This window comes from Lates calcarifer, linkage group LG11 (genome assembly GCF_001640805.2).
Source record: "Lates calcarifer isolate ASB-BC8 linkage group LG11, TLL_Latcal_v3, whole genome shotgun sequence".
Lineage (NCBI taxonomy): Eukaryota > Metazoa > Chordata > Actinopteri > Centropomidae > Lates > Lates calcarifer.
The window spans coordinates 20,360,523-20,386,982 of NC_066843.1; the positions used below are offsets into that span (position 1 = coordinate 20,360,523).

General features: G+C 38.5%; 1 protein-coding gene across 20 annotated transcripts in view; it reads left to right on the top strand.

Moving 5' to 3' along the window:
- rbfox1 (RNA binding fox-1 homolog 1) overlaps positions 1 to 26,460 on the top strand; it is a 335,308-nt gene that overhangs the window by 189,838 nt on the left and 119,010 nt on the right. For 6 of the 20 annotated variants that reach the window (XM_051073944.1, XM_051073948.1, XM_051073932.1 and 3 more), the window contains one exon: positions 22,651 to 22,944. The exons of 12 other annotated variants lie outside the window; for them this stretch is intronic. In XM_051073944.1, coding sequence (XP_050929901.1) covers positions 22,651 to 22,944 — 294 coding nt within the window. Of the gene's footprint in view, positions 1 to 18,696; positions 18,818 to 22,650; positions 22,945 to 26,460 lie in introns of those variants that run through there. 2 more of the 20 variants (XM_051073942.1, XM_051073941.1) reach the window with 2 other exon arrangements.

A 26,460-nucleotide genomic window follows, 5' to 3' on the forward strand; every position in this document is an offset into this window, starting at 1 on the left:
GCATTGTAAATGTGCTTCTTCAGCAAACAACAACAGCACAGAAATCATTGGGATAATTAGTATAGTTGTTCTAATATGATGGTGCATCATTGTTATTTAGTCTGCTGGGGTAAATAGACGACCAAATTACATGGCATATGCTGGTTATTGGTTGACTTGATTCTGTAATTCATTACATAGATTTTAAAGCTGTAATGACACAGTAGAGACATCATCCAGTCATATAGCAAATAAATAACTGCTGAAAGTCATACTATAAAAGTGCATTCAGTGACTTCCACCTCCTTTATTCCTTAAGTTGCTTCAAAGAAAAACTAGTTTATTAATTGCAAATAGTGTTTTTGTAGTTCTGTTTATCAGTTGTGATAACACTGTAGTCAGCAAAATAAAATCTCAGCGACATGCCAAAATTAGGTCTGCCAAGGTAAGAAACATGATCAGTCAAACAATCAGAGAGGTTGTGAGCAAACTGTTCAGTGAGCATTTATTTAAAGGTTAGTCACATACCTGCCTCTTTGTACATGTGTGAACACAACATCAGTCTTGGATGATAAGTCCATGATGTTCCATCAAGCACTTTTGTAACGTGTGAGTAGACATTGTCTTGAAGCTGGCAGAAAAAAGTGGACTCTCAAGATTCTTGTTCAGACAACATGTATGGAGCAGTTAAGATCTCTTCCCCTGAGGTGTATGTACATCAGTGTAGGTGTGTTTTCATTTAGTTTTATGAGCATTTTTGCCATTTAATGTTCCAACATCCAATTTTGTGAGTGTATTATAATCTTAATGGAATTGTTTTTATCTTCTTCTGATCTCTTCTGTGTAGCAGTCTCTTATAACACTGCCACTGACATTCTGTTAATGCTAAGCTAATTGTATGCTGATCATCCACAGTTGGTATTGTCTGCAGCTAAAGTTAGGTGAATTAGATAATGAAACATTACTCAGAAGACACAACAGAATTACAGTGAATCTATTGACGACTTTTGTACATGACGTCTATTGTGATTACTATGAATTGGAGAAACACACATGTATATATACACTCACAGCCACTTCATCAGGTGCATCTTGCTAGTACTGAGTTGGACCCCTTTTGCCTTCAGAACTGCCTCAATTCTTCATGGCATAGATTCACCAATGTGCTGGAAACATTCCTCAGAGATTTTGGTTCATGTTGACATGATAGCATCACACAGCTGCTGCAGATGCCAGTCTCCCGTTCCTCCACATCCCAAAGGTCCTCTACTGGACTGAGATCTGGTGACTGTGGAGGCCATTTGAGTACAGTGAACTCAGTTTAATGTTGAAGATGATTTGAGCTCTGTGACATGATATGTTATCCTGCTGGAAGCAGCCATCAGACGATGGGTTCACTGTGGTCATAAAGGGATGGACATGGTCAGCTACAGTACTCAGTGATGCTCAGTTGGTACCTAAATGTGCCAAGAAAACATCCCCCACACCATTTCACACCAGCAGCAGCCTGAACTGTTGATAAAAGGCAGGATGGATCCATGCTTCCATGTTGTTTATGCCCAATTCTGACCCTACCATTTGAATGTTGCAGCAGAAATGGAGACTCATTAGATCATGCAACGTTTTTCCAGTCTTCTATTGTCCAGTGTTGGTGAGCCTGCATGAACTGCAGCCTCAGTTTCCTGTTCTTAGCTGACAGGAGTGGTCCCCACTCTGGTCTTCTGCTGCTGTAGCCCATCTGCTTCAAGGTTCGACGTGTTGTACGCTCAGACATGGTCTTCTGCAGACCTTGGTTGTAACGAGTGGTTATATGGGTTACTGTTGCCTTCCTATCAGTTTGAAATAAAGCATAAGGACAGTTTATGGGTGGAGACTTAAATGTTCAAATGTTAAAAAAGAAAAAGAAAAAAAGATCTGGAAGCAGGAATCAAAATAGCCAAACTTTCAAAAGTACAAACATACAAAATAAAGATCATAAGAACAAAATTGTATTGTCAAGCACACTTTGATGAATGACTTAATATTCCCAGCAGATTGGTTATGCATGATAGGCTATCATTGTAATCGACGCTGGGTAAAGGTGAGCACACTTTGTGAAACAAAAACAAAAAACAAACATAAAAGCAACAGTTAAGTACAAAACCAGGTATAACATTGTAGACTACAGACTATATGATGGAATTATTTAATATTCAGCCAACCTCGCAAATCCTGGACTGCACTGTTTGAAAATGCAAAAAGGTCACATATGTGCGTTTGGATGGTAGAGATTTTTAGGACTAGAAAATAATGTTTGCCTGGAGCCTGCCTGTTAGAGAAGCTGCCAGCACATTCTACACACATTCTCCGAGTCTGTTTGAAGCACTGTATCCCAAATTATATAGTTTTGTTTCCAAGACGACTCATTTTTAAAAAGCAGGGAGGCTGTGTGTGTATGTGTATATGTATGTGTGTGTGTGTGTGTGTGTGTGTGTTCTTGTCCTGACATGCATTATTTACAGCCTGCCTGTGCTGCTTGGGAACCCTGCTATTTTCCGTGGGTGTTAAGCGTGCATGGAGAGTGCAGCTCGGCTCTGTTCATCACAGCTGTTGCATAACGTTTCCAGTCCCGTGTGACTTCAGGGCTGTGGCTGTGTGGAGCTAACACTGCTGGCTCTCTCTGCTGCAACACAAATCCTCCTGATGTCTGACTCTGCTGATGCATTGTGGCTATGAGGAGATATATGTTGTGTGTGTGTGTGTGTGATCATCTGAAGCAGCATTCTACAAGATTTCATTGTAAAATCATGTTGGTGAGTGCAGTTTGTCAGATGGCCTCTGCATGGTTGCTGTGCTGCCTCAGCTCTACCTTTCAGCCAGTCTTCAATTCCGTTGCCCACATTTGGACATTCTGGTTCTAAAATAGCATCAAGCAGAAAACCAAAACACTGGCCTCAGAACAGTAAATTTGGTGGTGTTGCTACATAATCATTGCATGCATTGTAATGCATGCTATGCTAATATTTTAGCTTATGCATTTTATTTTAGCTTATGCTCAAATTTTAGTTTGAGCAATCATTTCTTGCCAAAAGGGCTGCAAGGGAAATTTCCAACCTACAAAGCATCTAGTCTGTATCTTTCCTTCAACAAATTTACGTTTAGGTTCAGCCTTGATATGTTGCTAAAATGTAAGTTGGACACATAGCTTGTGCTGTGCTTTGGAGGTATTTAAGATTACACACATCTCATGTGTGATCCTTTCAGCAGTACCAGTTTCTATTTAGAGGAACAAGTCCCATTTTGTTTATATTCATTTTTAAACATTAGTTAAGTCCATAATGAATCAGGCTGAAGAAAAAAATAGGAAGAAAGATCACTGAAATATACTCGATTTGTTAAAAGCAGAGTTTGAAACTGAATTCAAACCAGACATGAAACATCAGTGGCTTCTTAGTAAATAATGCAGTAATGCAATGTGACGGCAAATTTAGTGTTTCTTCTTCAACCATTTCTAAATTCGAAAGACTGTCCTGAGTGATCAAAGCTGTATTACAGTTAATCCTCACTGTGAACCACAGTAAGAAACAGTGAAGAATACTGAATGGCCACTGTTTTGTGTTTTTGCTCTCTGTCTCATGTGGTCTTGAACACATTTAGACTCACTCTCGACTGGATCTGGAACCAGTTTGGACTTGGACTCATCGTAACTTGTCTTGACTACTTGACTACACTAAAATGTGTTTTTAAATTCTTAAATTGTGTTTACTACAAAATGTATTCGCACAACAAAATTAGTAGTATTTAATTGTCATACATAGGACTGGTGGTTAGGAGGTCTGTTCAGGGAGAGAATACCTGATGAACATATGCAAACACACACACACACACACACACACACACACACACACACAAGCTGTAGACAAAAAATAAAGAGTATGCAGTACAAGGGCAAAGCATCCAACAACCACACACACACACACACACACACACACACACTCAGGCTGACATACACACTCTGTGCTCCAGTGAAGGAATATCCCTTGTTTGCATGCGAGAGCTGCTGTGGTAGAGAGAAAAGCCTGTTTTAGTAGATTATGGAAATTACTGTATGGAGATGAAGTCTCTGTATTTATATGTGTATGCGTGTGTGTGTGTGTGTGTGTGTGTGTGTGTGTGTGTGCTGCGGCAGACAAGCTGTGGTGTGTTGACAAAGCAGTTCCCAATGAACCAAGTCCCTGGTTACACAGTGGCTAGTTGACTGTGTTCCAGAATGTCAGCTTTGTGCATGTGTGTGTTTATTTTAACACAAAAAACCCTGAGTGTGTCTGTGTGTGTGCAGATATATATGTATTTTCCTCATGCGTCTTCTGTGTGTGTGAAAGTGTTCGTTATGTTTGCGTGTGGCTTTAGCATTAAACAACATAAACAGCAGATCAAGGCAAGGTAGAATGTCAAGATAAAGTAACAGAAGCTGCTGCTTGTGTGTGTGTGTGTGTGTGTGTGTGTGCAGCATGGATTACGTATAATGGAGAAAAATGCAAATCATGCAATTACAAGCCCCAAAGCCAAGTATTAGAATTAATGCCTGCAGCAGATGTGATGGAAATGAAGTAAATTTCTGATGTGGAATTAGCATACTGTACTGTAGGACAACCCCCATCACACACACACACACACACACACACACACAAAAAGGGCTTATTGTCCCTTTATCACCTTCATCACATTTTATAGTTATGTATACATAAGTCATTTGCCTTTGTTTTGTGTGTGTGTATGTGTGTGTGTGTGTGTATAAATCACAGGAAGTAGCAACTAGTACTGTGTGTGAATTAAGTAAAATTCTCTCTATGTGAGTCCTGTCAGCAGCCCGCTAAGACCACACTGCTCCTGACACCACACAATACTGAAGTGTGACTGAACCAGGCTGCAGGGGAATAAACATGTGCAATGAAAAGGGTTCATCATGACTACCAACAGAAAATTGTCATACCAACCCCGGGGACCAAATTAAACAATTTTGTGCCAAGTCAGAGGCACAAACCTCAATTTCTGTTTTTCCACTGCAAGGCTGCGTATGTAGTGAACTGTATGGGGCATAATTTTTGGAGAATGGCCACTGTGTCTTCTGTTATTGGTCATTTGGGTTCTCCCATACCTTCCAACCACCACTGCAATTGTTTCACCTTCTGTTCAGAGGCCTTTGTTGCACAATCTGATTTCTTACTTGTTCAGGGAATTCCTTTCAGTATTTATGACAAACTTATCCAATACTGTATGAAACATTTCAACTCACTTTGATACACGACCACACAAGAGGTTAAATTAAAAGAAAAAGATTTTTAAAAATCCATAAAAATGAATTTCCACCTAGACAGAATTTATCAGATATCTAAACACACTTCCACAGTTAATACAGCCTGATTCTATTTTTTGTCAGATGTTGTTGGACAAAATCTGCAGGCTTTAAGGTTAATGACAATGTCTGTGAGATCAGCTGTATCAATGTATTTAAAGTGATTGAGCACAGATAGACCACAGATATACAACTGTTGAAAAACTGTAACAGGATTGTTATTTTTCTTATATCTGGACTATCATTTATTGGGCTTATGTATTGGAAATGTTTTTTGACACAGGAGGACAACAGAGTTTTAATGTATTATAATGTTATATATAATATAGTTTTGTAACTCCAGTTACACAGATAATGATAATGTACCTACATACACAGGCTGCCTCTCTCCCCCTCTGTCACAGACTTGCAGTCTCTCTCTCTCTCTCTCTTCCTCACATTTATCTGTGACGTCTCCTCAGCTCTTCATTTTCTTTGTGGCTTTGGCCACATTTGCTCTCTAGTCTTTCTCCTGCGGCTGACCCGTGGACTCAGGCTACCAGTTTCTCTTTGACTAATGTTATTTAGCTCCTCTGTTAAGTCCTTTCTTTCCTCTTCCTGCCCGTAGTTGATTTGGACTTCCAGATTCACATAATGATGATACACCATTAAAAAAATTGTCTAATGTTTCTATTTGCTGTTAGTGGTGACATAAATAAGCTTAACTCCAGTCTGTCATTACCTGCAGATTTATATTGGCACATTAATTAAGAACAGCATCATGAACACCTGCATCAGAAGTGTCCAGTTAAACCATCTGGTTATTAAAAGTTAATCCACACCCTCTGACCAATAAGGACCCAGAGGTGGTCGTGGTAAAATACTCTTTTAATTAGTCTGAGAGCTTAGAGATTCAGGATGTTGTTTTGGGGGGATGGCAGTGTTGGTAGGTTGGTTCACTACTTTGCTCCAGATTGAAATATCAAAAGCAAATACAAAAAGCAAACCTGTTTTCCACCTGTTTTCTGTAAGGAAATGTTTGTTAGAGAGCAAAACAGTACTGCAATTCAGTGTTTTAGTAGCAGCTTTAACAAATTGGATTCATCTGTATTTACTCATTATGCTAAGTAATTTCTCTTCTATCTCTGTGTTGATTTCTAACTTTTGATTTAGTTTCAGCTTTAGGCTGTCATCTCACTGTCTTTCTTTTTAGACTTTATACTAATGTAGCGCATCATCTGCCCACTAATAACTGCTCTGAACACCTCCCATCAAGTGTTAGCATTGTATTAGTAATGAGTGATTTTTAACTAAGGCAAAATGATAAAAAATTTAGGTCTGATCATATAATAGTCAATATAATTTAAGACCTCAATGTTTTCAGTCTGATGTAGAATGTGCTGGAATATAAAATAGCAACAGCATCTTTTCATTGTTTCTTTGAGCGATCAGTTATGTAAGATGAATATAAAAACACTGTAGTGTGGTACTGTATGTTTTATATTTTCCATAATCTGAAGGGGGAAAAAAAATCTGAAAAACCATATGTAAAACACAAACATAAATACACTCAGCTGTGTTTGTTTAAAAGAGCTGATAGAATTCTGGAAAATTCCTTGACTTCCCCATAATGTTTATTAGATTCCACCATCTTCCAGGAATTCATGTTAAAGTATCAGCAGCAATTTCTTCAGCTCAACTCCTTCTCTGTCTATTTTTATTCCCCTGCTCTCTCTCACCCACTCGTGCACACACACACACACACACAAACAAGAATTGTGTTTTGGATCAGTTTAAAGCGTTAGCCACGATGCTTTTGGGTAAAGCGGGAGGAAGCTCATCTTCATGTTGCCTTGGAAACGTAGGAGGAAAATGTTTGATATGTCCTTGGAGGACCTGTAATGCGTGCGTGTGCGTGTGTGAGAGAGAGGGAGAGTTCTGTACAGTAGATTTGCTTGGTTACATATTTATGCTCATCCTGTGAAAGGGTATTAAATGATAACAGAATACACTTTGTATCAGTCTGTGATAAACACAGACTAAACTCAGTGAAGGCCAGCTCTGACCTTTGACCCCAAACATAATCATGAACTGTCTACATGCTACATTTTCGTCAATCATTCTATTTTAGGAAAACATTTAAATCTTGAAGTTGATAGAAGAAGAGCTAATTAAATAGCATGTTTGTCTTTTGCTGCAGCATACCGATCTGCTCTTTAATTACATGTCCTGAAGGGAGAAATGTACACTTATTTTTTTGGCTTTATGATGGTGCCCTCAAGCTGTGCATTAATTAAATTGATTTCCTGTCTGTGTAGATGGAGAAATTCTTAACATCTAGCAAATTAAAGTATTTCATTTTAACTGTATTTGTATTAAGCAGTAACATCACTGTTCCCCACTCTGCCATTCTGGCATAGTGTTTGGATAACAACCCACATCAGTTTTCTAGCTCATGTCTCTTTCTGATCGACAAATAAACACATGCCTTGTGTCACAGCACAGGCAGTACTAGTAAAACGATTTATCTAAGGTTGAGATGATTAAATTACCCCTAAGGCTTATGGCTGTACCAGCTACTAACAGGCTATATACATGTAAAATACCGTGATTACTAAACCTGAAATGCATGTGAGTTCAGATGTTGCTGCACTTGCTGCAGTGTCATCTACTCCACTGACTTCTTGTGTTGATGCCCTGAGTTCTGTTAGTTTAACACTTAGACACAAACAGTTAGTTTGTTACAGAAGCAAATTATGTGTTATGTGAGTTTCATGCTAACAGTAATGTTAAAATTCTGTTAATTAGACACAATGTAATAGGCACAGTAAACATTCCACTTTATGTGTGACCTTTTTATTTCACATATATTTTTATTTAGTTTACAAAGTGCTGTCATAGTTTTTACATAACATTACATAACATAAGTGCCTGAGGTACATTTTTACAACACATTCATACGTTTCACTCTCATATACATGCATTCAATATACACATTTAATATGATAAATCATAAATGTATGTAAGAAATTGCATTAATATCTGAGGAAAATACATGTATGTAAGAGAAGAATGTATGCATGTGTGGGAGTATAGTGGAAATGGAAGGCAGCTCAGTTATGCTTTGATTCTCTGAGAAACTCACTGCTGGATTCATAGACTTACCTCTGGTTGAATTCCATTCACAAAGCGAGTCTTAGAAATATCTACGTATATATATTGTTTTTTTTTTTCCCCATAAGTCATTATGGTCTCAGTTGCTTAATTCAGGCTCTCTAAAAGTGTACTAAGAGTCATTTTAGAAATTATCACTCCATAATTGTTGCTGTGGGGACATTGATTGACATCTGTGAGTGACAGTTTGTTCACCTGCAGCTCTCCGCAGCTCATGCACGGCACTGAGTCAGACCCTCAGCTTTTGTTCACAGTCAGCTACGTTTCTCCACACAGACTGTTGTGTTATGTTTGTGGTTCAGGAGTCAAACCATAGAGGTAAACTAATAAGATACTCAAAGGACACTGTTACACAATGTATTTTAGCAAGTGTGGCTTTAGGTCTGTATATACAGTACATTTGTTTGTGATATTACTGTTATCAGGCACAAATTAATTTCCTCACATTTAGATAAATGAAAAGTAAATGAAAGAAAAAGTCTTTTGGCTGTCTGGTTCAGTTTTTGCTGTGGCTGTGTGTGAGAAGTGTTGATTTATGAGCATTTTGCTTTATTCTGTCTTGTAGTGTAAGGCGTATTTAATGGATAACTCTGGTATTTTTGAACCTCAGCCTTATTTTCTCATGGGTGTAAACATGTTACAGGAACAAAAATCTTTGGATTCAGTGCAGCACTGTACAAGAATGGCGTACCCAGTGGCAAACAGCTGCTACATCAAAGTAAGTTTACTGAAGTGCCGAAGGTTTTGCCACTGACAGGCTTAGATTGTTATAATAAGTGTCTGACAACATTATGGATATGATTCCTACAGAGACAGACTTTTTTAAGGAGTAAGATCTTTTTATTTAACCAGCTTTACCTCACAGAACATGGGAGTCGCTACTCTACTACTACCTCTATTGGTTAGTTTGTTCAAACCCCAAAACATTGCAAAATAAGGCCCAGGCAAAAAATATCAGTAACCTATTGTTTTCATTATTACCCCTCTCACACAGTTGTTATGCTACATGGTGAGATACTGTAACTGCACAGCTGCTATAACTGTATAAATCTACCGTACATACAGACCAGAGAGAAGGACAATACCACAATCAACTGCATCCTCCAAAGTGATCATACAGGTGAATCAACATCTTTCTACAATGGTTTCAGCAAAAACTTTATAACCTACATGAAGGTGGATTTATTGCAGTGCTCTTGGATTACACTGTATTAGTTTTAGCAAGGTGTTCCTAATAAAGTTGTGTAAACCTGCCTATAAACTATTTAATGGTACATTTTTCTGTTTCATGATGATGGACACAGGTTGAGGCAGTGTTGTTAAACATAATATGGGGCAGTTGGATACTGGTTTCTGCTGCAGGACTCCTACCACAAAAAAAAAAAACCATCATGACCACCATCTTTCTTCCCTCTGATGTGAGGAGTAACTTATATCAGGCATAACTCCACTAAAGCTGTGATGCCTGGATACATTTCATACATGATTCAAATTCACTGAGCTTGAGATCACCACATTCTAAGCATCTTAAAAGTTTGGACAACAGTGTTGTCCAAACACTGGGATTATGGGATTGTAGTTACCCTAATGTAATAAACGTGTTATTACATTAGGGTATCTACAATCCCATAATATGAAAGATAATGTTTTTGGCAGAAAGCCCAGTGTGCCAGAGCTGAATAGATCACATTGATCAATGTTATCCTTTTGTCTGTTGTGTAACAACTTCATAGCCCCAGATGTGATAATTACATGAATAATTTCTTCATTACTTTTAGAATGCATCTTGATAATCCGGATATTGATTTTTCACCACATAGATTATTAAACAAATATATATGAAACTCATAATTGATTCATAATTACAATAGACTGCTGATGTAACCTAAAAAGCCTCTTAGAGATACCTAACTGTGCTTTTGGAAAGTATTACGGATCCTGAAATGTTGAAATTAACACAATTGAAACTCTTACTTGACTGAATTTGAAAGTAAACCAAACCACAAGGAACCAGATCTAGAACATTTGTCACTTTATTCACTAATTGAACTTTGCAATAGTTACCACTCAGCTGAGTTATGGATGCTGAGATTGGTCTACATGGTCTCCGCTGCAACCTAAAGCTGGATGTAGCTGTCACCAACTCTCTCAGCTCCACTGTGAATGTGGAATACATCGTGTTTCACTAGTGAGTCCAGAGGTTAATGAAAATGACAAAATAAAACCTAACAGCATCAATTATTCACTGTTCATTGCAACTAATTAAAAACTAAACCTTATATTTTAACAGCATGTTAAAATACACTCATGCTGTAAGTAACATCTCCTGAACATGTTAATCATGTATTAAGTCTGACTTTTTAATCCTTACATTATTCACGGTCTGTAACCAGGACTGGTACTCTCTTCATTAGAGTTATAGCAGGTGTTTTCAAAGCCAAGATTCCAAGTGAAGAGAAGTAATAAAATAGAAAATAATTTTATTAAACTATCTCAAGCACACTAATAGAAATTCCTTCATAACATACAATAACTGATAGCACCTTAGTCTCATTCACGATAAGCTATTATTGCTAAGTATTTCTGCAAGTACACAGTAAAAGTTCCACAAAATTTGTTAATGCAGTAACTATTGTTAGAAGAGCTGTGGAATTCTGCATCATTAACATTACCTGTACTCTGTGGTATGATTCTATTGAGAAAGGAGGCTCCTAAAAAAATTGTTTTCTCATTTTTTGTCTTTACAATTCCTCAAGTAAATTGCCAACATTTCAGCAGCTCAGATAATTAAAACGGGCAAAATTGGACAACCCTGAAAAACAATAATTTGAACAGTAAAATGTTGTGTCAGAAGGTCATAAAATGCAATCACTAATGTCTTGATGAGCCACTAAATTAAATTTATTAAACGTAAGTCCAAACCCAGTTTATTCCTTGGGTGTTCCACTGAAACAAACACTTTGTAAAAGTCCAAGAAGGAAATATGCTCAATAAGATCTCTATGTTCTCTATAATATCCATAATAAATCTGATATTTTTGTGAATTGTTCTTCCTTTAAGCTTAAAAGGCTTCCAGTCTTTTTTTAAAAAAACTTTATTTAAAGAAACAAATCAGTAACATAAATCAGAGGATTTCCTCTAAATAAACACATCAATAATTTCAACACCCTAATTTTTCAGAGAAAACTGTCAATTTACTATTTAGTTTTATCAATGTATAACAATAATACTAATACTAATAATAAGTTTGAATTTGTTTATTCAAATTTGTGAACACAGTGTTTTGACTTAATTGAATTAATTGAACACATGCCTTGTTTGGTCTCATTTTGTTGGTCATAAAATAGCATATTTACAAGAGCAATTCCACATGGATTTCTACATTAGCCGCGTGTGACTGAAAAAAACAAACAAACAAACAAAAACCCTATTCCAGTTAACAACAGTATTTAGCACTTGGCAATTTCTTTTTGAAGAAAATGACAGCACCAGACTTTGTGTAGGATCAAGTATTGGACACCCTGTTGCATTCTCTGTGCTTTTATTGTATATGAGTGTAAAGTTTACAGACTCTGTTTGTATGTTAAAGTAAAATGTGTGTATGTATATAGGAATGAGAAAACATGCATGATGTGAAGGGAAACTGTCTAATTGTGAAAGAAAAAATCTGAGGTTCCATAATATATTATGTCCTTTATGGCCCCTCATATTTTTCAGTGGCGTCTAAACACCACTGCTAATATGACACTATTTGGCCATGGCTTGTAAGTTGCAGTTAGCAGTGCAAGTTTGTTTACATGCCCCCTTTGGCTATGTTGTCAATCAAACACTCACAGGAAACACCCACACAGAGGTTTGGAAATTAAAGGAACATTTCTGATTAATGTCTGAGGAGCTCTTCAATAATTAAGACAATAACAACAAATTAAAACTTGTTGACACCAGTTTGACTGCAATGAAGAATGACAAACTGTGATTTCAGTTGGATCTTAATGACATACCATACACACTTGGTCAGTCTCATACAGAGTGACAGTGTGATGTCCCCAGTAGGGTCTGTGTGACTGGACAATGAATTAGAGAACAGATGAAGTATTCGGCTGATGAAAACCCTCAGATAACCCCAGCATTTGTGTGTGTGTGTGTGTGTGTGTGTGGGTGTGTGTGGGTGTGTTTGGGCTCATCTGCATGGCAGTTGTTGCAGTCAGCCAAGGTCACGTCACACTTTATGGCAGGGCTCTCTGTCAGAAATCAAATTTTAAACGGGTGAAATGAACCTTGAAAACATGCCCACACATTCTGAGCAGACTGAGAGGAACTTCAGCCATGTCCTGAGGTATCAGCAAAGAACACGTCTAACATTTAGTGGGCAAGACTGGCCAACTTTTTCTGTATGGGCCAATTACTAATTCTGTACTGTGGGAATGACTGTGCATACATATCTATAAGTGAGTCACTGCAAAAGTTTATTCTGCGCAGAGCAAGGTTACAAAGGTGCTTCATAGAACCATGCCCACACAGTATTAAAGAGTAGAGATCAAATGTGAGACAGTCCACACAGGTTTACATCACATACTAAAACATCACATGGGGAGACAAGGGAGACCATTAAAATGTGATTTATTTGAATGTTTTCTGATCTGCTACCACTATGGTTACTGTTTGTGTAGGGTTGGGCACTAAACTCTGGTTATGGTTAGGGAACAATTGTGGTCATTAGGGGTGTAACGATTCTCCAAATCCACTGTTTTCACTGTTAATAAGCAAAATGGTTATACCCCTAGTGGTCACCTGTAGGATGTGTTTAGCTAAGAACTGCTACTTTAATATACAGGTGATATTCTGATTGAGAATTTCTGTCATGAGTTTCGTTGTCTTGGTCTGCATTTGTCAGTTTAATTAGATTTCCCATTAACATCTGAGTGGCACTGGTATTTTCTAAATTATATATTTTTGATAATAAGGAGATAATGAGGCAGCACAAGCACACATCCATTTATTTACTTGGATTAGGGGGAAAAAAAAGGCTCAGAGTGATTCACATTATCTGGCAGTTGGTTCTCTACCACATTCTTTCCGTCTGCTGATTCAGGACAGAATTGAACATTGGGCTGGTTTGACAGCACAGAGCAGAGAGAGCAGGACTGGCAGCTGCCAGTGCGCCCTTAAGGGCAGTGACCTGTCCTGAGGGATGCAGCTGGGTCTGGGGAGTTGGTCAGCAGTGTGGAGGCTGGTCTGCAGCTTGTCTTGTGTTGTCACTTCATTCAGTCAGGATCCACTGGGGCTTTTCTGTTGAATTAACAGCAAGGGTTGTCATTTGAGGGCTTGTGTAAAATACACTGAATGATGTAGTGTTACTATAAGCATGTCTAGTTTGCAGGGTACAGTACATTATTTCCTGTAGTACACAAAAAATTGTAACAATATGTTCCATAAACATTCCCCTGACACACAATGTGAAAAAAACATTGTTATTACATGAACTGATTTAGTAGGATTGTACACAGTTCTGTGTGTGTGTGATACAAACACCTCTCTCCCAATGACAACAGCCAGCAGATGGGTCTATATTACCGAGCCATCATCTGTGTTTTCACAACCACTCGCTCTCTCTCAGCTACCAGTGTAATGGCTTTCAGTTACTACAAAGTACAAACATTGATCCTGACGACAGAACAACATCTGTGGGCTTGTTAGGCAATTGAACAAGTGTTCAACATCAGAAAAGAGATGCTGCAGTAACAGTGACAGACACCGGTCCTCCAAACTTAGCAAACTACACACACTCACACACACACACACACACACACACTTATGTACAAAATAATATATGTACAAGTTCAGAAATACACACCTTCATCGTCTGAAACACTTCACATAAACACTGTCATTAGCATGAATTAGCAGTACATGTAGAAGACTTGAGTGGATTAATAAAGAGTGACACTGCTGACATTTCAAGCATGTTTCTAATCAATGGGGAACTTCATCAAATGTCATTTCATTTATAATCTCAACCAAGGTAAGAGTGTGTAGCACATTATGTTGCTGTGACCAACTAGCTGAACACTGGTCAGTAAATGTTATGGACAAACAAAGAAAGCTGAATGGGGCTACAGAATACATATACAGCACATTATGAGGCCAGATCATCCCTTCTTTAAGGCTGGCTATTATTAGACATTCATTTCATTATTTTTTTTTTTATTTCAATTCCTGTTGTTTTGTAAGTATATACAATTTTTTGCTTCAGTCAGCACTCTGTTGTCGTTACCACAGTGTGTTACTAAATCAACCAGGACTGAAATCCTAAGGATTACAACCTTAAAGGTGATTAGTTATGAGAAATGCAGATTGTATTTAGGGAAAAATACTGCATTACTGAGTTTTTAGAATATCCATCATTGCACATAGTCAGTGACACACCAGCACATACAAATTTTGTTTTCATAAATATATTAACATTGTTGTGGTCTTACTGTCAGTTATCAAGTCTCCATCCTCCTTTAGTCTAAACTGTAAGTAAATTTCAAGATGCATGTTTCCATTCGCTACTGAGTGTTGGTGGCATTAGATAAACAGCTGATGGCGCTAATTCTCCAGTTCAGCACCAGGAGACGAGGGTGCAGCGAGATGATAACAGAACTGAAAATGATGTGGAAAACATGATGGAAATATAACTTTTCTTTTAAAGGTTTTAGTCTCCTCATCACTCCACACAGAGCTGTTTTTCATTTATCCAGTGAAGCAGAAGCTTCTGTGGACTTTAAGTCACATGCTTCATGTTATTTTTTATTCACCAAGTCTGTTTCCATTGTACATTGTTGAATAGTTTTTATTTGGTATATCATCTTTTTTCACCCCCCCCCCCCTTTTTTAAAACTTTCTGGCATTTCCACTCAGTTTTGTGGTTCAAAAATTCACATAAAACTGATGGGTAAAATAGCACTTAGTCATACTGACACCCAACTCCTTAACTTAATGAAAAATTTGCCTTACAGTTTTTTTGTTGCAGGCAGCCAAAGGTATGTGAAAGGAAACTGTCTGGCAGTCATTTCAGCTTGACCTTGTTTCTATTTGCAGTCTGAGTGGTTTTGAGATATTAAGGTTTTCACATCATAGAGAGCAAAACTAATATACAGCAAAGGTCTCTTTTATCTGTCAATACATTCTGTGAAAAATATGTTTTTAAACATTTTAAAATGCAACTCTACTAAAAAAATATAAATATTGTTTTACTTTTTTTCTGTTTTGTCAAATCATTTTTGGTTAAATCACATGAAGAAACAAAACAAGGACAAAACAGCAAAACTGTATATGATATCCATAGCAAAATATCTATTTTTACAAATGTGATTTTTTAAACAAAATGTTTAACTGTAAAATTACATCAGAGTTGTCATTATTAAATAGATATTTTCTGTTATTTGTTCGTTAGTAAACCTCAGTAATCATATGTCTGTGCATGCTCTTGGATATAAGGCAATGCAGTGGGTGCACTGATGTGTCAACACAGAGTTTAGTCACTTTCTCGAATGTTAATGAGAAAATTTAAGATGAGTAAGTCTTTGATTCCAATGCATTATTTGATTGTGTAGTCTTCAGTGTATTAAGTGCTGAATTAAATTACAGTTAATCAAAGATTTTCACAGACAATGCAAATCAAATCGATGCAACTAACTAAACAAAAAGTTACTCTGTCAGTTTCTGCTGATTCTTTTTATCCCTCTACATGTTTGTTCAGAGTGCTACAGTCCCTCTGCCCGCTGTTCTTTTTGCTGCTATTCTGGGGCCGTATTCACAAAATGTCCTAAAAGTGGCTCCTGAGTGGAGGAGTTAGGAGAAACACTGGCTTTAAAACTCCTAGTTTTTTTTGTTTTTTTTTTGGACTCATTGCTTGAGTTCTTAAGTTAAAGAATTGTGAGAGAAGAGGGTGCAATGAGATGAAAACCAAATTGAAAATGACATGGAAAACATGTCTCCTCATCACTCCACACAGAGCTGATGTTAAAACCCAGGTTTGCTGCTGATTCATGTCTATGTGATAGGGGGTGAGTGAGAACAGGTGAAATCATGAAGCAGTCCAACATCAGGTCAGAGAGGGGATGGGACTGACCTCTCGTTCAGGAAATACTGTTTGTTTGGATTCTTGTTTTATAACTGCAGGGGGAAATAATACAAGCAGCTGAGAAGAGAGGATGCTGTTTAGCTGCAGTGGGTGTAAGGACAGTGACAGAGGTTAATTAGAGTAAAATGTTTGATAAAAATCCTGTATAATTCACAACTTTGTGGACTGCAGCTGTTAGCTCACTAGCTCTGCTAGTTCCTGCAGGTTATGTTTACAATCCAACCCACAATATTTCCTGTCTCCTCCTGCTTTTGGCCACACCACACCACCACACAAGTAAAATCTGTCTGGCAGGTTTCAGTCTGACTGCACCATAAGAGCAATTCTCAAAGCCTTTGGAATCTAAATCCTAAATCTGAGAGACATTGTTGGCTGTCCAGAGAACTCCTTATGGTTTGTAGCCAAGCTTCAGATTTTCTCTAAAGACAATGTATCCCTGGCTTTGAGTGATCACTTGACTCCTGCAGCACTGCCTGCTCTCTGCATAAATGCCAACCAAGAATGTATCATGGGACTTGAAATGCAAATATCTGCAGCATTACCACTGTGGATAAATAGTTTTCACTGTGGTTTCCTTACACCAAAGATAGACTCTAGTTCATAATACACTAACCAGTGATAATCAGGAAAAGATACATGTCATGACTGATAGTGGGTGCTTGGCTGACTCATGTCTGAGATGAAGTTCTGTCTCAATGAATGAATGAACAAACAACCGAATGAATGTCTGGCCTCAGGTCCTGACTGAGTAGGCCTGCCAGCCAGCCCAGCAGTACTGCATCTGTGTGTCTTTTCTCTCAGTGTGTGTGTGTGTGTGTGTGTGTGTGTGTGTGTGTGTGTGTGTTCATCCTGCTTCAGTGGTGTTGCTTCGGTCACACCCTGCCTCACATCGCCCCAAACCATCTGTCAACTACATGACCAGGACACACACACATACACACACACACACCACATCTGGCCGGAACTCGCCCTTTTTACGTCCCTTCATCCAGCCTCTCCTCACACACTCCCTGTCTCTCTGTGTGCTGGGGCAATCAAACAGTTAGAAGGCCATGACCGGTTAGCAAACTACTGATCTGTAGATGATACACTGTCTCTCCCTGTGTATATGTGTGTGTGTGTGTGTGTGTGTGTGTGTGTGCTTGTGTCTCTCATTGCTTTCTCTCTCTCCTGGAGAGATAGTTTAGTTTTACAGTGGAGGCCATGGACCAGCAGGGTGTTTTTGCAGCAGATATTTCTTCTCTCATTGTGTGTTATTCGGTACATCAGAAAAACAGAATTTATTTGTTTGTTTTAATGTGAAATCTTGCATATTACCAAAATAAATCTGTACCGTTTTGTGAGGTAAAATAATCTCGTTTACAGTCCTTTCTCTAATTTGTTTGGTTTTTTTAAAGCTCTTAACCACAGTCTTCATCAACCACTAGATAGATAAAAAAGATATACTTTAATGTCTCTGTAGGTAAATAAACCCAATTAAAAAGAAACATATATATGGTTTCCTGTATCCATATACACATACACACCTCATAACAATGGTGACGTATTGCACAACCCACGCAGCCAGGGATAAAGTCTATGGTTGTACGGTTAAGGGGAAAGAGTAAACACCGTCTTCTGTTCAAAGATGGTCTCTGATGTCAGATGTGAATGTTTTCTCAGAATTTGCATATACCACGGTGTTTCCTCATTGTCCTCATTAGGCTTGAAACTAACAGGTACATATATTGTGTTGTCTGACCACTACAAGCTACACTGCAAAGTAGGGAGTAAAACCAGAGAGATAGATGATGCCTATATATATATATATATATATATATATATACATCTGTCATATCTCCACACATCTGGCCAGTCATGAGTATGTGAAAAGGAGTGTCCGTATACTTTTGGCAAATAAAGAATAAGAACAAAAATGAAGGAACAGGGGAAACAATGATACAAACAAAGGAAAAAGAAAGGACTCTGTGAGAGAGGAAAGAGAGGAGAGTGCTGAAAACATTTTGGGGAATGTTGCTTTCATTCACAGTAGCGCCTCCTCCTCCTCCTCCTCCTCCCCCTCCTCCTCCTTTTGCTCATTCCCCCGCTGCACACACACACACACACATGCACACACAAAGCCATCCATAATTGATGCTAGCTGTAGGCAGACACTAGCGGGCTGGACTTTATAGCGCAGCTGAATGTGCATGGAGGAAGGCAGAGGCGAGATGGTAGAGCAGGTACTTCTGAGAATACACACTGTTTTTCCTCCATCTCTCTCTCTCTCTCCTGGTTGTCACTTCTACGCTCGCTCTCTCGGTCCACACTGTTGTGATGTGACTGCAGAAGGAAGCGTGCTGCATTCTCCTTTTGTGGGTTGTGTGTGTGCTTATGCATGTGTGTGTGTGTGTGTGTATATATATATATATGTTTAGTACATGTGGGTTTGTAGGGCTGCATGCTCTGTTTATGTGGGTGTTTGGTGTGTGCATGCATGTCTTTCTCTACCTTATTCTTTCATCTTCATCTGTGGTAGACGCTGGCATGAGTCGATGAATTTACGCATGAGAGAGAGTGAGAGAGAGAGAGAGAGAGAGTGTGTGTGTGTCTTGGAAATGAAACTAAGAAACCGTACGAGCTGGGAATGATTTGATGTGTTTGTTCAGCAATGGGAGGAATGAATTTTGCAAGTCTGTATTGATACAATACTCAAATGCTGAATGTATGTTTAGTAAGTTATAGCACTGTCATCCTTCCTACTGCTCATTTTCAGATTTCCACTGTAAAAAAAAAAAAAATGGAGGATGAAATTTCCCAAAGTTCAGCTGAAGCTTCAGGCTTCACCAGTCTGAGTCAGACAAATCAAGTGGGTACCCTCCAACACTTCAGTCCTTTTAGTAACAAATTCCCTCTTTGTATTTCCCTCAGACAGTCCTTGCTGAACTGCGGTGGAGGAGTGCTCCCTGGTAGTCACATATGGGTTTGTTGCTAGTGTTATGATGCAGTCTGTTAGTTTATCGATTTGTTTCGCAGTTACCTTAAGCTGAACCTAACCTCAGCCCTAACCCCAACTGCTACACGAAACACTATAAATCAGTGAAACTGACACAAAAAGGAGACAAAACACCAGCAATAAACCTACAAATGACTGCCAGCATTAGGACACCCACTTGATTTGCTTCATATTAGAGATTGTGCTTCTAAGAAAAACAACAACTACAGAGCTTCTCTTACCAGTAGCCGCTGTTCTTGTTACAATGACAAAGATCTTTTCCCAACCTTAATTTTAATCCAACCCCTGATACTTAATGAAACTTGGCCAGGGCAGAGAGTACACGAGGGGCTTCAGATCAGAATTTAAAGGGTATTATAAAGTATTTTGTTGTGTTGTTTGAAAGACTCATTTGTAGTTTCAAGTTCTTTTATGTTGTAAAGAATAGTATTAAAATGGAATCTGATTTCCTAAAGATCAGAGTATAGGACTGACATACTGTTAGAGAAAACATAAAAGCATAAAACTAAAATAGCAAAAATCATGGTGTATGACTGCATTAAAACAAAGATGTGTCAAGATTCAAATAAAGAGAAAGAAAGTAAGGATAAGACAAACAAGATGTGTTAATTGGTGTTTGTTTTTTTATTATTTCATTACCTTATTTTTGTCTGTGCAGGTGTTGCTGCTTCCAGCCTTTGTGCTATGCTAAGCTAATCACATCTACTATATGTTTCTGCTGCCCCTTGAAAGGTCACTCTTAAAAAATACGCAAAAAACGAACAAACAAACAAACAAAACCTAGTAGGATAAAAATATCTAATCCAAAATTATGCACCTCAGTGCATCACACATATTATATCAACAAGTATTATAGGTATGACATAAGGAAGGTGTGCAATGCAAGAATGTAGAATCTTTGCCTGGGAGCGAAACTAAAACTACACTTTGGGTTTGACATTGTACTCAAAGTAATCGCTGAGACCTGGGAATGCAGTGACAACATGTGACACACGAGAAGTCAGACGATCAGACCAGTTAAACAAAAAAAGAATAGAGCAGTGGTGTTGTAAAAATCTATCACAGTTTACAGACTCACTTCCTGTTTTACCTTTGACCAGCTGTACTTACTGAAGTTGTGTGCACAGTTTTCCTAAGCAATGACGAAGTCAGTTAAGTCACTGACAGACCTGCAGTTCTTTATATCATCAGGGAAAGCATTCCACTGAGTTGTTGCTTTCATAGAGAACGCTGACTGAACAAATGCAGTGCAACAAAAGGCTACAGTACAATCTGTTAAGGACGTGATGTCAACATTTGATGAAATCAAGCGATTTTATGGTGTTCTCAGAGGGAGGATAGATAGTCAGTCAGTGGAGGAGGGGCAAAGTTATTTAGAATTAAAACACAAGGGACAAATTGGAGTCCAATGCAGAACTGTCGTTTGAGAAATGGAGACATAGATCATGAAAAGAATAACACACGGGGAAACATACAGAGAGACAGTTTTATTGTGCAGAAGGAGAGAAATTCTTTCTCTCTCTCTCTGTGCACTTATTCAGAATTTTAATTGTATTTCTTGAGTTGCCTGTGAGTGTGTGTGTGTGTGTGTGTGTGTGTGTGTGTGTGTGTGGGTGGGTGTGTGTGTGTGTAGCACTTTGCCACGTAAAGCATATTTCAGCCCTCTAAATGTGGTTCTCATTACACAGCAGAGCATTTAGCCAAGACTCACTGTCTGCATCTCTCTCTCTCTCTCTCTCTCTCTCGCTCTCTCTCTCTCTCTGTGTTTCTTTTTCCTGCATGTGACTACAACTCTCTTGCTCTCTCTCTCCCTCGCTCTCTCTTTTTCTCTTTCACTCTCTCTCTTTCTCTCTCACTCCCTCTGTAATGGCTGAGATATAAATGTCCCACAGGAGCAGCCTCTCTCACATACACACACATACTACACTAACTGTTTTGGGAGCACGTTCACTTTCTCTCTTCAAATGCTTACACCATTTTTTTTTTTTTTTTTTTTTTTTGTGTGTATCACAGCAACAGTCAGCTGAAACCACATTCCTAAAAATTGTAATTCTAATTCTTCATATTACACAGGACAGTGTGTGTGTGTGTGTGAGTGAGTGAGTGTGTTTATGCTAGCACGGTGGTATGCTAATCAAACCTGCACTGTAAATGTGCAGACAATTGACACTCAACATGACTATTGAAAGTTATGATGAACAGTTTAAAGCTCAGAACTGTATTTTTTTTATATACACCGTGGTCTATGGTTGATGTATTCATCCATAATGGAATGTGTAAAACAACATTTGCTTGCCCACCATCTTTGTTTTAGTGTGATACTGTGAAAAGGTTTCAGTATTCACAGTCTAAAAGTATTGAATGTAATGAAAAACTACAATTGTACATAAAATGTAAAAACCTGTCTGAGAGTTGTGCCAAAGGAAAGCTCACATTGTGTCCAAAGTTCAACCTCTTTGCAGCATAAATGTGCCATGACAATGTTCTTATTAGATTGCAATGATTCTTTCACTGATATGTTCATGTTCGCCATCTTAGCTTAGCATGTTAGCATTCCAACAGAAAAGAAAAGTGTTTCCAGGCATTTGGTTATAATCTTGAGTAGTAAAAAAAATGAAATCTTGACATGATGATGGCACGAGATTAAAAGTCAGAGGATCCCAAAAGACATTAGGATACATCATCTAGGCTTAATGAATGTCACTCCAATTGCCTGGAAATCCAGTAGCTGTCAAGACATTTCACTTTGAATGAAAAATGTTAACCAGCCACGGGTGCTAGATGAAAGTCAGGAGATCACCAAAGTCATTGTGATTCATCCTCTGATGGTGTCAAATCCAGTGTTAATCCATCCAGTATGGGCTAATGTGGCTGCCCGACCCACACTGCCTTGCTTAGATCCGAGCCCACTAGCAGAACAAAAAACAATATAGTAAAATGGATTTTTTGAAAAATAATCTAAGAGGATGTTAAGTAAGGGATTACAGGAAGTGAGCAAAACCTCCAAGGATGGAATGTTGAAGTTGTCAAAATTAAATGTGTACTTCTTTGTTCATACAGGGTAACCAGGACACACCGGCACCCCCGGACCCATCCATGGCCCAGGCGTATCCATCAGCCCAGTTTGCCCCCGCTCCCCAGAACGGCATTCCAGCTGAGTTTACAGCTTCACACCCACATCCGCATCCACACTCCCACCCACATCCACACCAGCACCCAGCAGCACCACAGGACTACACCGGGGTCCAGGCCTCCGTCAGTGAACATCAACTCAACATGTACCAGTCCTCGCAGAGCCACAGTGAGCAGGGCGGGTCAGACTCTGGCAGTCAGACGGTCACCGGCACAGCCACAGTAAGGCATTATGAAAGACGCTGATGTTAAGATTGGGAATAGCTGGGTTAATTATTATTTATTTTCAACAATTAAATCCTGCACTATATTATATGCTTATTTATTTATTGTACGTGCAGAAAAGAAAGGTAAAATTAAGACATGACGGTTTTTGAGCAGTTTGTGCTACTTATTTTCTTTTCTTTCCTCTTAGTGTAGTTTTGCCAACTGAGGTAGGTTTAAATCAACAGAGAATGGACCTGTACGATATATTTCAAAGTTTCTGAGTTTATGAGTAGCCACTGGCTTGCAGTACAGTTTGCTGGACACAAGCTCAAGAGAGTAATTTGGTATCAGTGAATGACATCGTTAACATGCCTAAACAAACTACACGGACACAAAGTGCATAATGCAAAAACATCCTGGGATTGAGTGACACTGGCCAATTTACTCATTGGTGTCTTCTCATTCTTTCATAAGGAAGAAATTCCATTCTGATATGGTGGATGTTTGCTTGACTGACAGAATTTGAAGCATTTAATGCTTCAGCCTTCCATAGTCAGCAACAGTAGCTGCTTATCTCATGTTTTTCAGTGCTTTATAACTTACTCACTTATGAAGGTATGCAAACCAGTCTCTGAAATATGTCCAATTTAAAACCAGTGCTCATCTTATTAACGCCCAGATCATGAGTTAAAAGGCAGGTTAATCTGTCAGTGTAGACTGAGGTGATGCTAAGACCCTTACTGTCCCTTCAGTTGTGTTTTTGTTCAGCCATATAGCACTACAAGAAAACAACCCTGACAGTGTTACTTCCTGAGTGTTATCTGATTATCACTCCAACACACCAGCTCCCCCAAGACAATTGTCAGTGATCTCTGGGGCCATTTTTAAGTAACTGTTTTAATAGAATTCATATGGTTTTTAATACTGCATAGATGAGTGCAGTCTTGCAGGCAACACAAATCCTGCTCGTCATTTGGTCTCTGGATTTATAACAGTTCATTTTCATAAATATTTATGACTCCATTGGCCTTAAGTGTCATAAAGATGGGTTTTATTTTGCATAGTAATAACATGTTCACACAGCACTGCCAAAAAATCCTTAATTTTCTTTTTCTTTTTCAACTGGACTTTGAAATTTAATTCACACATGAAATATTGATCTGAATTGAAGATTAAGCTCCCCTGACAAATGCATGGCCGGGAGGAACCTGAATTATAAAATATTAACTTACAGCAATCTGTTTAAGTCTATATGTAATCAAACAGCAGTCTGTTCAGAGATGAATCAATCTGATAACAATTTGACATGTAGGGGGACTACTGCAATGCCTTATTGTTGATGGTTTATTCAAGTGTTTTTGTTAAGATAATATTAACTGTGAATAAAAATATAGAGTCCTTTTTCTTTCCTGAAAAACATGCAGATAGGTTAGATGTACTTTTTCCAGCCCTAATTTGTGTCTGCAGGTGTTCCTTTAAACACCCTCCACTGACAAGTTAGGAGAGTCTGTATGTAGCCCTGAGAGGCAAAAAGTCTGCAAACAGTTGGTGAACCATTTGCCCCCAGCACATTAAGCACATTGTTGTGGCTGCACTGTAAGCAACCCAAATGGACGTATAATATTCACCTCCTCTCTTCTCTCATCTGCACTATGATGGACTAAGAGGACACTGTTTAGAGATGTAGAAAAGTGGTTTCAGTTTAAAGCTGAGAATCAGTCATTGACAGTGGGTTTCAGAGGTGAATATCACATTTTCTAGTTCTCACTTAATCTTTGAAAACTTTCATAATCTGTTTCATCAGAAATGCAGGTTTTGTTTATGTACTGGCTGCTGAGAGTGTTATGTGATGATTTCTTTCCTGCAAACCCCCAGGTTATTCTACCAGAGGAAAGAATGAGACAAAGAAAGCATGTTGGCAGCAAGAAGCAGGCATACCTGTACATCTGGAAGTTTCATCAGTTCTCCCTCTCACTCAGTCTGTCTGCTGCACTCCTTCCTCCACATCATCAAACCTTCCTCTCACCACTTCATTCTCCCTTCTCTCTCTCTCTCTCTCTCTCTCTCTCTCTCTCTCTCTCTCTCTCTCTTTTTTTTTTTTCAGCCACGTGTCTCTGAGTCTGGGACTCTGGGTTTCTCTCACTCATGCATGCTTCAGCTGTTTCTCTCAACAGTAAAGTTCAGCCTCAAAATACTGCAAAAGCAGTGATGACAGACAATTCTGACAACAGCTATCATGTTTGGTGATCTTCCATACAATATATACAATATAGTTAGCTGTGTTAATCATATACTGATTTGGACAGCTACATGGGGCACTTTTCAAATGTATATGACTTACAGAGCAGTCTTCACAATCAATATATAGTGAAGAAAAGAGCATGATTAAACATCCAGGCTACAACTACAGATTTTCAATAGTTTTTTTTTTTTTTTTTTTTTTTTTTTCAATTATTAAGTAACCATGGCATTTAAAATATACATTCACCAAGTACTTCATTAGAAATACCATACAAAATACTGGGTAGATCCTCCCTTTTCTCTCAAACATCCTCAATTCTTTGTGGCATGGATTCCTTCAGATGTTGGAAACTTTTCCTTTGAGATTCTGCCCCATGTTGACATGACTGCATCACATTATTTCTGCTGATTTACCACTGCATCAAGTCTTAATACACCATGTCAGCTAGTTAGCTACTTTAATACTGTAATACTTTATTTCATTCTTTCATGTGTTTTATGGGTGTAGCTGCACTCTCCAATAAGCACCATGGCTCATAATCAGTATAACTAAGTTTCAGACAACCAGACTGAATCTGTCGTAGCTGGTCATCAACAGACCTGAGATACATATATTAATACCAGACTCCAGTGAGAATTCATGACTTGGAGCATTATCAGCAGAGTTGAGTTACATACCAGCAACCACCAGACTATATTTTTTGTGGTGCATGGATTGTAACATTGGTAGAACATGTGAAAAATTACACAAAAGTGGTACCCAGTTCATTATAAAGCGATGCCTATGGATCCTGACCAAGCATCCATATGTCATGAGTTGGGAGTGAGAGGGTGTTGGTTATACATAGGCTGCGTCCAGTCTATGAATAAACAGAGAATGACCCACACAGAAAAGTGCAAGACAACAGCGGTCTGCCTACAATATGTGGAATAATCTCCACTATTTTTTGATATTTAATAGTCTATCCACGACCATGTAATCTCTCAAACTCTTAACCTTTCCAACTACCACATGAATTGGCTGCAAACTCACCACACGTTCTCTGTTAATATATCACATCCACTAAACAGTCAACAGCAGCCTAATCCTGTGGCCAAATGAATAATCGAAGGTGAAAGGTTGAAACATGGTCGTAACTGCCAACATGCTCATGTTCACCCTGACACACAGAGAGGACCCAGTAAAGACACTGAGCAGCAATGGCTGATGATGGAGAAGGAACTGTTCCTGCAGGTCAGGGGAGAGAAAAGTCATGGAATTCATCAAACAGTCCACAGTTCCTGCAGCAC